Consider the following 13,383-nt stretch of genomic DNA (forward strand, 5'->3'; position numbering starts at 1 on the left):
CACGCGTCATGCGCCCCTATGTTTAACATGGGGGACGCATGCGTTTTTGTTTGTTGCGTTGTGCGACGCATGCATCTTTTTTGCCGCAAGCGTCGGACCAAGAAAACGCAACAAGTTGCATTTTTCTTGCGTCCGATTTTCGGCAAAAAACGACGCACGCGTCGCAAAACGCAGCGTTTTTGCGTGCGTTTTGCCGCGTTTTTGCATGCGTCGTGCGTTGCGTCGCCGACGCAGCGGCGCACAACGCTAGTCTGAACGTAGCCTTAAGACTGACTTTTCAAAGGTTTTATGGACTGATGAAATGAGAGTGACTCTTGATGGACCAGATGGATGGGCCAGAGGCTGGATCAGTAAAGGACAGAGAGCTCCACTCTGACTCAGACGCCAGCAAGGTGGAGGTGGGGGACTGGTATGGGCTGGTATCATCAAAGATGAACTTGTGGGACCTTTTCGGGTTGAGGATGGAGTGAAGCTCAACTCCCAGACCTACTGCCAGTTTCTGGAAGGGTATGTGTCCACGTTCAGGATTGCATCAGGATTTTGTCAGGATTTTATGCAGGTAAAATCCTGATCAAATCTGCACCCGAGGTCACTGGCAGGTCACCTGCATTGTCCTTGCATTGTTTCAGCAATGTAAGGACATGCTGCGTTCTTAAACGACGCGCCGCATGTCCGTTTCCGCGGGTCAGCCGCATGCGTCTTTTAATGCATAGTGGAGATGGGATTTCATGAAATCCCCTCCACTATGCTGTAACATCTGGACGCTGCGTGTTTGACGCAAAAACATGATTTTCATGCAGGACAATGCTCCATCACATGCCTCCAACTACTCCACAGCGTGGATGGCCAGTAAAGGTTTCAAAGAAGAAAAAGTAATGACATGGCCTCCTTGTTCACCTGATCTGAACCCCATAGAGAACCTGTGGTCCCTCATAAAATGTGAGATCTACAGGGAGGGAAAACAGTCCACCTCTTGGAACAGTGTCTGGGAGGCTGTGGTAGCTGCTGCACGCAATGTTGGTCGTAAACAGATCAAGCAACTGACAGAATCTATGGATGGACGGAAGTGTCATCATAAAGAAAGGTGGCTATATTGGTCACTAATTTGGGGGGGTTTTGTTTTTTAATGTCAGAAATGTTTATTTCTAAATTTTGTGCAGTTATGTTGGTTTACCTGGTGAAAATAAACAAGTGAGATTGGAATATTTTTGGTTTTTATGAAGTTGCCTAATAATTCTGCAGAGTAATGGTTACCTGCACAAACAGATATCCTCCTAAGATAGCCAAATCTAAAAGAAAAAAACACTCCAACTTCCAAAAATATTAAGCTTTGATATTTGAGTCTTTTGGGTTGATTGAGAACATAGTTGTTGATCAATAATAAAAATAATCCTCTAAAATACAACTTGCCTAATAATTCTGCACACAGTGTAGTTCCTAAACAATAAAAACATGCGTGACCAGAAAAAGGAAAAAATCTGAACGTCTTTGACGTGTAAATGTCACCCCAATAAGCATAGTGCCTAGTAGGGATAGGAGCTCATGGCTCGGCCCTGCACTTGTAATGGCACTCCTATATTAAAAAGAAGACAAAGCCATTACAAAGCAATAAACTGTATCCAGACATTTCCAGGGCAAGTGCCGCTGACCCTTAGTTCACTAGCTACTGACCCCAGGGTGGATGGAGAAGCTCAGAAGGGAGATGTCTGCTATTTGGCCTCTTTCCTGCTATTTAAATTGTGTTCCCTAATCAAATGATGCCGCGTCTATCATCTTACAGCGCCCCCAGCAGCATTAGGCCATTACATAGCATAATGTTAGTCTTTTGGTTTGCATTCAGACTGGGCCAGTGCGGACTCTGTATGCATTTCTCCATCACACGCAAAGTTATTCTAGATACAAAATTAATGCAGCAGAATTTACATTTATTTTAGTTTGTCGCCTTAAATTCAGAAATCTAACTTCTTTTTTTTTTTCTTCACTTAATTAAGCAACATAATTATCACACACGTAATGCCGCCCTTGCTCAACTAAGCTGCAGAGAAAAAGACAATAGTAAGTCTGTTAGAATGAAAGCATTCCACGCGTCACAGATGTATGAGGGTCTTCTGCACAATGAGGTGAAAAGCTGCCTGCCACGGCGGACAAAGGCTAGCACGCGGGCTGTCCTCTCCGCACATACCGCTAGGGACCCGGTATGGGCTCCCTGGGACACAGATGCCTCCTTATACTGCGGCCAGCCATTGGAGATTCATTCTCAGCCATTTGGTGCAATAATTTACCCATTCCCTAGTGTTTTCACTAGTGTCTTTGACTGTAGACTATAGACTTCTGCACCTCGTTTTCTTTCTATTGTGAGAATTTTTTTAGTTCATAGTCAAAACTATTTCAAAAGTTTTGAACACTTTCAGTCCACGAGCTATTACATATCTATCTATCTATCTATCTATCTATCTATCTATCTATATATATAATGAGCAAACGTGCTCAGATAAGGTGGTATTTGAGCATGCTTGGATTCTAATCGAGTGATTTTGGCATGCTCAAAAAATATGTTTGCGTCCCCGCAGCTGCATGTCTCGCTGCTGTTTGGCATGTACAAATGTGGCAGTACCAATTTTTTTTTTTCTGTTTTATTTTTCGTGGTTAAAAAATGTGGACCTTGAAAATGGCAACAAAAATATTTAAAAAAAAAAAAAAAACTTATTAGTGGATTTTTACAGAACAGGGGATAATGGGTCAGGAATTTGACTCCAGTTGTTTATTTGTTTTTACCACCGATTGCAAAAAAAAAATAAAAAAATTCTGAGACATATAATTTTTTTATTTTTCTGGCAAAGGAGCTGCGTAGGATTTTGTTTTTTTGCGTGGTGGGTTGGCATTTGTATTTGGATTATTTTGGGGTACTTAACTATGTTTTGATTGCTTGATAATGCATTTTTTTTTATAGAGGTGCATCAACAGAAACACGGATTCTGGAATATCTATTTTTTTCATTTTACAGCATTTACTGTATGGGATAATTACGTTTATATTTTTCAGAGATTTGACTTTCACGGAAATGGTGATTCCATATTTGTGTTTTTTTTTATTGTATATTTAAAATGGGAAATTTTTGTAGATTTTAATTTTGTTTTATTTTTTTTAGTCTCCTTGGGGCATTTGATCCTGGGATCCTGATTGCTTGTTTTATACTCTGCAGTACTTCAGTATTGCAATATATAGTGTAAATTCTGGTCTTCTATGGATTACGTGTATTGTGTCTGTAGACAGTGATCAAATCAGGCAGGAATCTTTCATTAGCTATGCCATGAAATGGACTTTATGCACAAGTAGATTATTATTTTTGTTTCGCTTTCTGCCATTTCTGATTTGGGGGGTTAGCCGTTTGGTCCAGAAGCAGTTTAGATAGTTTTCCCAGTCGCTCTGCTGTGTGCATGGGAACACCTGAAGGCATGCAGCTAGCTTTTAAAGTGCTAAATTAATAATTCAAATAGCATGTGTCCCTTCTCTTGCAGTGGTGTTTTACTAAATCCGCACCCCTCTGTATCTGAGCTGGCTCTGGTCAGTTAGGGCTGCTCTGCAGACAAGGGGAACAGATGGTGCAAATCTGGTGTCAGACCTGACCGTTTTCTCCCTGGAGGACCTAAGTGAGCTTATCAAAGTGCAGGAGTGGAGGCAGAGGCTGCTCAGTCTGCCCTGCTGAGCTCTTCAGGATGGGAGGCAGTTGTGATTGGGTCGATCGATATTCAGGCTTTATATACAGTCTTTTTTTTTTTTTTGCACCCCCCTCTCTTTCTCGTCCTCTTCTAATGTTGGATGCTGATTAGATGCATGTCTGCCACTTTTCTGGAACAACTGGCGGAGCTGTATACTGAGTATTTGCTTCGTAGCTTTTAACAAGGCTGTAGCGTTTGTGATTTTTTTTTTTTTTACTGCTTGTACATTCTACATTTCCTCTTTATTATTAATGCCACTCTATTATCTCTTGATGTATGCGTAAAAACAGATTCCCCATTCATCCTGGCAGTGTCGGGAGCAGTTTGTGACCCCTGTCAGATGTCACTAATCGCTGCATTGCCCAGCTCTTGTCTTTCTTCACACAAAAAAAAATAAAGACATTCTTATGAATGACTTGTTTTCTTCCAATTTCTGTCATTTGTGGTTGTTTTATGGCCATTTTGTTTTTAATAATTCAGAAAATACTACTGCTAACATAACAGGATTGAAGATCCGATTGTGACTTTTCTTTTGCTACAAGCCAATTATTCCATCCTAGTTTTCGGCAGTAGCACTCATTTATATGACTTTTCCATTGAATTTATCACTCTAGCACAGACCTGGGCAAAGTGTGGACCGCGGGCCACATCTGGCCCTCTGGCTCTTCCAGTCCGGTACACGGACCGAGACAGAAGGGGCTGGAAAACAGTGGCCCATGGGCCGCACCGTGCCCTCCCACGCCTCCCACTCACTGTCCCCGCCAGTGTCTTATAGTCTGGAGGCAGCTTCCTCTGTAATCTCCTTCTGATCACTGAGAGAACCGCCATCACCTCTGATTGATCTGATCGATGCAGGAGGATGTTACCCGTATGTCTCTAATGCTGCATGAATGCTGCAGTCCTGACTAGCTAAAGGACCCTTCAGGTTATGTGACCCGAACTTCAGAATGTGCTGGTATTTACACATGTAGTGCATGTGTGTGTGCTCATGTAGCAGTGCCGTGTAAACATACAATGCCTTGCAAAAGTATTCACCACCCTTGTTTTTTTCATGTCTTGCGACCTCACAACCTAGAATTTCATTGTTTGTTGTGAGGGTTTGCATCAGGTCATGTAAAGGACATGCCTATAACTGTGAACATTTGGTTTTCTTTTTATTGTGAAGCAAACAACAAATAGGACAAAATAACTGAATACTTCAGTGTGCATAACTATACATCTCCCCTCAAGTCAGTACTTTATAGAGCCTCCTTTTGCAGCAATTACAGATGCAAGTCGCTTTGGATATTTTCTATATGCTTTCCACATCTTGCAAAACTGCTCCAGCTCCTTCGTTAGATGGTTTCCTCTGGTGAACAGCAATCTTCAAGTCTGACCACAGATTCTCGATTGGATTCAGGTCTGGACTTTGAATATGGCCTCTCCATAACATTTACACATTTCCCCTTAAACCACCCAAGTGTTGCTTTAGCAGTATTCCTTGTGTCATTGTCTTATTGGAAGGTGATCCTCATTCCCATTCTCAAATCACTGACAGACTGAAATATCTTTTCCTCAAGAATATCCCTGTATTTCGCACCATCCTTCTCCTCGACTCGGACCATTTTACCTGTCCCTGCTGCTGAAAAACATTCCACAACATGATGCTGCCATCACCATGTTTCACTGTGGGGATGGTGTCCTTGGGGTGAGGAGCTGTATTGGTTTGGCTCCTAACATAGCATTTACCTTGGTGGCTAAAAAGTTTATAATTTTGTACTCATCTGAGCACAGCACCTTCCTCCAGTTTGGAAGTAATTGTATTTGAACTAAATTTGTCTCTCTTCTTTTCTGTTATAATTAATTAATGCTATTATAGTACAATGTGTACTCTTGAGAGTATTCAGTTAAACCATATGTCCTCCTCTGATATTCTGACATCCATTTTTAAGGAGTCTGATAGATGTGCAAGTTCCAACAAGACGACTGTATTTTAACATCCTTAGTACTGTTCTTCAGGAACCTCGAGAGGTCTTGGTCTTTTTTACCATAACATGGATGTTAGATGGCTGCTATAGAGTAGCATTTTAACCCCTTAATGACGGGGCCATATTTTTCAAATGTGTCCACCAGTGTCACTGTATGTGCTAATAAGTGTAGAAAACTTCAACAGATCTCATTGATTTTGACATTTATTTTACGTGATACATTGTAGGTTAATAGTATATTTATATCGATATTTTGTGTTAATTTATAAAAAATATCAAATTTGTCAAAAAATGCCATGCCACAGAAGTCATTACATTACATAACCTTTCCCTCATGTATTCTTTACATTAGCACCATTTTTAAAATATCCTTTTATTTTGCTAGGATACTAGAAGGTTTAAAACTGTAAGAGCAAGTTTTCATTTTTTCAAGAAAAAGTAAAAAAAAAAAAACCTTACTTTTTTTAGTGATCTATTCAGTTTCGAAGTGACTTTGGTGTACCTATGTGTCGTAAAATCCTCAAAAGTGAGACCATTTTAAAACCCACACCACTGAACGTATTCAAAACTGATGTTGGGTAGGTTATTAACCATTCGGATGCTTTTCAGCAATTAATAAAATGTGGCATGACAGGACATCTAAATGTTGCTGACTTCTGAACAGGTTACTATAGCCGTTAGGCCGTTATTTGAATGTGACTTGCCATGGCAAACATCAGGACCACGCAATCATGATCTCAGGGTGCCGATGGTGTTAAAGAGGGAACCCCCACATGCTGTTAACCATTTACATGCTGTAGTCACTATTGACAGCAGTATCTAAGGGGTTAAAAAGCCATGGTTAGTGCCAACACTAATCAAGTCTGATACAGCAAGGTGTCAGCTATAGTGTACAGTCGACAGCCAACGCATTTTCACCAGTTGGGGGATGCTATTGTCTGATAGGTGAGGTCAGTAAAAAGATGCATTGGTGGTCACTAAAGGGTTAAGCTTTGTCATGGATGGAACTTATAGACTTGGTCACTGATGGTTTTGCCCAATTACTGAGTTACTGTATATTTAGGGCCAATGAGTAGAAAACCACCTAAGTAATATATTCTTACTCACCTTGGCCAGGTGCAGAACCCTCGGTGCTCATGAATATTCATTAGGAAATGCACAAGTCCATTTTATATGTAGACAATAGCCCACAAAGTGCAGAATATCTGTGTTGGCATTTTGGTGTCCAATGACGAGTGGTCTGTTTGGTAGAAACCTACACTAAAGATATAACCGTTATGATAAAACTTTTATAGTTGAGCTAATATGTTCGAAATCGGTCACTGAATCTGAATTTGCCATATTCGTGCAATATTGGTACCCTATTCGTGCCGAATTTATGTTTGATGATTGGTTCCGGACATATTCGTTCATTTCTACTCCGATTGACTCCAATGACGTTCGGATGTGTTCGGCAAATATTGCAAATACAATATTCACCGCCGATCATAATCGTAACCGAATTTTGAAAAATGTGCTCAACTCTAATAACTTTGTCTTTCTCCCCATACAAAGATGCCTTTTGGATGTGTGATGTTGTATATTGTGTGTTACCGGTAGAGCACCTTGGTGTGTGTATACATAGCGAATACTATCTGTGAGGCTGCAGAAATGCACACATTGGCACTATGACAGCTTTCCTTTGGAGACAATTGTGCTAAAAATGTTTTTTTAATCAAAATCCTGTGTTTATTTTATAGGTGCCATTTTTCGGTCCCCTTTTTGACGGCGCTATTGTGACAGAGAAGCTGTTGCCAACTCTAGTGTGTGCAACCTGTATCAATGCCAGCCGGGCTGTCAAGTCTCTTATCCCTCTCTACCAGAGCTTGTATCCTTTTTATGTTAGGCATGTGTCATACAGAAGGCCTCCTTTGGACTTGGTAAGTGCATTAATTTCATATTTTGGCAGCGCACAGGTAGCTGCCACGTGGAGATTGACCGTTTACATAAATTGAAATAACAATTGCGTCATCTTGGAAGAATAATCAAAACACAACCATTATCCCTACTGATGTTGCTCCGTCAACAGTACGCCCACCAGTTGACACGATCCATATTGAGTCTTACTAGTGGCATTCAGATAATGTGAATGGATGGTGACATGGGGGGTTGTGTGGACTTGCTATTAAGGGATTTCTTTAATTAAGACAGGAGGACATGTCATTATTAAGCTAGAGTGACGTGCTTGATTCTGGAAAATGTTTAAGAAAAAATATAAACTTTACTGATTTGGGATTACAATGTATTAATAATCTGAAATACATTTTCTCCTAATAGTTTCCATAACTAACAGGAAATACATTTTTCAGCACTGAATTTGCAACACCAAGAAGGAAAAGTCCTAGAATTATGTTAATTGAAATAAATGTTAGTGTTATGGAAATGATAAAAAATGATATAAATGAGGTCCATAATTGTTCTAAGAAATGTTCCTGCCACACTGGATGAGATTAGGCAGGCAAATCATCAAAATCGACTGGTGAAAGCTCCATTTTCAATTGGCAACCAATGATGTACCAAATGTTCATGATGGGAGCCATGGCAGCATGTTTAGGCAATGCAGGATGCAACATGTGGTCTGGTATTGTCATGTTGAAAAACAGCTCCTGGCACACTTTGGAGAACCGACCGTACCTGTAGTTCCATGACTACAGCAATGTAATGCTAACTGTTAGTGTACCAAGAATGAAAAGTAGGAGAGGCTAGCTGCAGTATATTATGCCACCCCACACTGTAATCCTGGAGTAGGACCAGCATGATGTTCCCTCATTTATTGCCCATGTGGTCTCCAGACCCTTCTTTTGGTACAATTGTGATCAAGACAAAAATAGGATTCATCGTTTAAGAGGCTAGCCCTTCTTTACAGTCTCCATTGCTGTCTTGCCCTGCACCATGAGAGCGGTGACATGGTCAGTAGAATACCTGTACCTGGATGTCTAGCTCGTAGGCCAATGTCCTGCAAACACTTCCTGATATTTTGCGTAGACGCTGTTGGTGAATTCCAATTTCACCTGCAATACTGAATGAATCACCATTCTTCTAATATGATCTCTCTGTGCAGAGGTTCCCCTCTGGGGTAAATAACCCTATTTAAGGGACTGTGAACTAAAACATGACTTTTGTTTATTTCAGTTAATATTTAATAAGTCTAATTGTTAAAAATACATTAATATAGAAGAAGCACATTTGTATTTCAGTCTCTGATAGTACCCTATATAGGGACACCTATCCTACCTGTCACTGACATTAAATAGCTAGATTAAATTATTATAGCCTCAGACCCCTGATGACCTCTATCTAAGTGAAACATGTTGGGGAGGCCACGAGCTATTGAACTACTCTAACGGCTTGTTTGGCCTTGTATCCATCACTGTATATACCGTACTTACCCTCATAACTTCATGCCATCTCATGAACTGAAGCCTTCAATAGGATAATTAAATCTAACTTTTTAGCATCACTGGCAAGTAGGACAGGTGTCCCTAAATTGGGCACAATCTCAGACTAAAATACATTAATATAGGACTGCATTTGTATTTTTAATAATTACACTTAGTAATTATTAACTGAAATAAATAAGCTGTGTTTTATTGTACAACCACTTACGGTAAATAAAGTTATTTACTCCTCTGGGTAATTTGTTAAAAAATATTTGTTCATCCCTATAGACTTTGTCTAAAGCTTTTTTTTTTTTTTTTTTTTTTATTTATTGAGGTTCGTCTCTGTGCACCTCTTGCTGTCAGTTCAACCACTGAGACACGCAACATTGAACCTGGATTACATCAATGGCATTGCCATCTTCTATAGTTTACACGGACCGAACTATTTGTAAATCTTTACTGAATAGCGGTCATTTACATAGGCAGACGCAAGAAAACGAGAGCACTAAGCAACTAATACTGAATCGCTCAGTGTACAGGCTGCATGGTTCTTGGTAGTGCCAGTCCTATTTACACAGGACGAAGCACCGACAAGGACAATATCTTTTACGCTGCACGAAAGATCACTACACCCTGCTTGCTCATCGGGTGATTGGCAACTTGTTTACACGGTAAGATAATTAAACAAGCGTTCTTAAAAAAAAAAACTTGTTCACGATGATCTTGCAGCGTAAATTCATGTTCATTATGCAACAAGTTGTGATACCTGGCACATCCAAGAACAGGAGGCATCGCACAGTTATCCCAGGAAACTTGTTCTGAATTTTTACTTTAAAAAAAAAAAAGAAAGAAAAAAGGTTCAATCTGGCTTTTATGTCCCTCCCACATGCCACAGATTGGAGCACGGGTGCTTGAAAATGTGAACATTTGCAGGTCTTGGCGACACCAGTCTATTCCTCGATTTGCATAACCTTACAATGTCTCCTCTTTGTGTTGCAATTTCAATGTCAAGTGTAAAACCTACTTTCAGTTATTTGTAAGTACTACGTACACTTTGGACAACGTGCACACTTGAGCTGAGCTAAAACACTTGGTTAATAAAGCTGAACTTAATACGTCAGTTATTTAATAATAATAATCTTTATTTTTATATAGCGCTAACATATTCTGCAGCGCTTTACGGTTTGCACACATTATCATCGCTGTCCCAGATGGGGCTCACAATCTAAATTCGCTATCAGTATGTTTTTGGAGTGTGGGAGGAAACCGGAGAACCTGGAGGAAACCCACGCAAACACGGGGAGAACATACAGACTCCTTGCAGATGTTGGCCTTTCGTCCGCCATCCACACAGCATTCCGTCACTCATCCACACCCTGGGTTTTCAAGGGCTGCAGGTAACTGGCGCTCTGTTCCTGTTTGGTGGGGTCTGGATTCTGGAACTTTCACCACTTGGTCACTGATCGGTAAAATCTCTGACCAAACATCAGTCTTTGTGCACTCTCATACAGGAGCTGAGTACTTTCCGCTCCTGACCTCCTTACATCTGACGAGTCTTTTGAGCAATTGGTGGGTGACTCTGGACATGGCCACCCAATGATCTGCACATCAGCCCCTATCACTTATGTATTTAAAAGTGTATCCACCTTTTTTTTTATTTTAAGATTTATGGTAGTCACAAGCCTCAGGTGTCAGCTTCTGTGGGATCCCCTGCCCCATCTGCCCCAAGCTCTCCTAAAGTCACCTCTGATTTTACGTCTGTTCTGAAGTAAGTACAATAAATACCAATCTATAAAGTGCAATGGTTGGATAATTTGGTTAATGAAACAATTCAGGCAGGTTACAGTTGGGATGAGCTTCAGAAGAGCGGGGTCCTGACCTGCCCTCAGTCTGATTCTACCTCATGAAAGTTGTGAGGAGCTTCCTCTGAAGAAACTACAAAGACGACAATGGAGTGATGGCTAATTGTGTCTACTAGAGTTTGGGGAATGGGTGTTTCTGAAACAAATCTATCTCCACAAGGACAGTGGAGGCCTGGCAGCCGTTTTTAAGTAAAGACAGCTGAAGTCACTTGTTGGAAAGTCTGCAGACTCTGGATACAGCTGCACTTGTCACAAGCTTTGAGGGAAGTGTAATCAGCTGCAGAGACTAATTTGCATCTCAATTAGAAGCGAGTCATGAGGAAGCACTGAAGTCTGCTGCTGGAAGCTTGCAGAACAAATCTCATCATGCACAAAAGGCCCCAACATTCAATGCTCCAGCCGAGTGGAGGACAATGTACCAGAATTGGTTTCCATGGGGACCAGAAACCTGCTGAGCCATTGAAAAATCTCAGGGGTTTGCACTGTAATCATTTGATCATGATGGCAAATTCCACCAAATACATTTTTTACTGCTAGAAAGGTTTTCCCAAGTAAGTGCCAGTGAAGTTTTTAGTTTATTTTCTTAGTAGACCACTTTTGTTTTTATTTTTTTTCTGCGGAATTTTATAGATTTTGATATCTATACCAACTCTGGAGCCCAAAGGGTATCCCAGCAGGCGATATTCCACCAAACTGGCATGTCTCACCTGTGGAAAGGTGACGAATATTAGTGACAAGAAATACCCCTTTTAATAATTTGCTAATGAAATCCTATTCCTTGGTCATAAAAAAAATCATCTGAAATGTGTGAGACATATTGAGGGATCGTAATGTGTTTTAAGGTGCAGACATCTGGATTTCATGGTCTCTATCCACACCGTAGCGAACTGTCCGCTGGCCTCCTGATGTGAAACTACAGCCTCACATATTCCTATGAGGTGGTAAATTTGGGTTGCGAGACCCAAGGTTTGTCTGTGCATTGTGGATAGTACTTGGACCTTGAAATTTCAGCCATCTGAACCTCGCCTTAGGCTGCATTGTATTACCCAACGTCGTCCCTCTGCCTGACTTTGGCTGTTGTCCTTGATGGGATTGGGTGATTCCAATCATTAACTTTGCTTCCCAGCGGATGTCAGTCTTCTTGGATTTTCATATCATGCAATAGCAGCGAAAATTTAATGAAATGTATCCGTGCAATTCTAAAATGCCAATAATATATTTAAGCATTTTTTACAATTAAACGTTTAAACTGTTATGTATTGTAAATGTACTGTATATGTCGTCTCAGTAAGGTTGGTCATACTGTGTTTTTTGCTTTATACCGCAATAATACTTTCAACTTTTTGTTTAGTTATATTGCTTTTCCATCTATAGCGTGAAGATTTAATTCAACTTTTCTTGCCATATCACATATCTAGCTGTACAATTGTGTAAGGAAACGGACTCAAAAACCGTGTTTAGCCAAAATAATTCATTTTAACACCAATAAAAATACAGACTACCCTTAGCTCAAAATCAGACTTGAGCCTCTTGCGAAACAAAAACTTCTTAATTGGTTTCCCATGGAGCAAAATTACTTTTGTTTTTGCTCAAATTAAAGCTACTAAAACTGCCAGAGTCCTAATTTTATACCTCGTCCCAGAAGTTCAAACATTAACATAGCAGAGAGCTTCTTTCCCCCTTTCTCTGTCAGTGGGTGACATTCTTGAGGGAGCTGGGAGAATGTCACATTTCACTAGCCCCTACCTCCCTCTAAAGCCAGAATAGGAGGCAAACTAATAAAGATAGTTAATGATGATAATCTGTCAGCCTGCCCCCTTCTTACTGATCAGATGGGGGAAGCAGGGGATGATTTTGCTCTGTTTTGTGTTGAAACTAAGCCCGAAGTGTAGGGATTGGGTTTAGAATTATCATTTTAGAGAAGCAATCAGAATGAAAGTGTGTTAGTAATTTGTATTAATTTTCATCTGGATAACTCCTATAATATGGAGCTTTAAAGGAGAGCGCTGAACAGTACACAGAAAATGTAATATGCCAACAAGACCGTTCCAAAAATTCTATTCACTTTGTGTGTTTTTTTTCCAGTATAAATATAATCATTGTGGTTTTTTCCTCCTGGATAGTGGTAATTGCTCAGGTGACCTTTTGCTTTTTTTACACTTTCTTGCCATTTCCCCACTACAGCATGCCATGCCCTGAACCTGAACTTGGTTAAGTCACTAGAAGAGGTCATACCTCTTTAGAAAGTTCCTTTAAAGTTCAACATGAAATATTGTCCATTTTGCAGAGCCATTGTCACGTTCCCGTCAGCAGACAGATCTCGGTTGATGGAATAGTATAACTCATATACTGTCTACCATGAAGCGCTCTTCTGGGTTTCATAGAATAGGCAAATGGCCGTAAGGGTCATGCAGAG

General features: G+C 40.4%; 1 protein-coding gene across 3 annotated transcripts in view; it reads left to right on the top strand.

Annotated features, from left to right (window-relative positions):
• RALGAPA2 (Ral GTPase activating protein catalytic subunit alpha 2) overlaps nucleotides 1-13,383 on the top strand; it is a 324,975-nt gene that overhangs the window by 228,203 nt on the left and 83,389 nt on the right. For all 3 annotated transcript variants that reach the window (XM_069768931.1, XM_069768929.1, XM_069768930.1), the window contains one exon: nucleotides 7,426-7,553. In XM_069768931.1, the coding sequence (XP_069625032.1) occupies nucleotides 7,426-7,553 (128 nt within the window). The remainder of the gene's footprint in view (nucleotides 1-7,425; nucleotides 7,554-13,383) is intronic.

This window comes from Ranitomeya imitator, chromosome 5 (genome assembly GCF_032444005.1).
Source record: "Ranitomeya imitator isolate aRanImi1 chromosome 5, aRanImi1.pri, whole genome shotgun sequence".
NCBI lineage: Eukaryota > Metazoa > Chordata > Amphibia > Anura > Dendrobatidae > Ranitomeya > Ranitomeya imitator.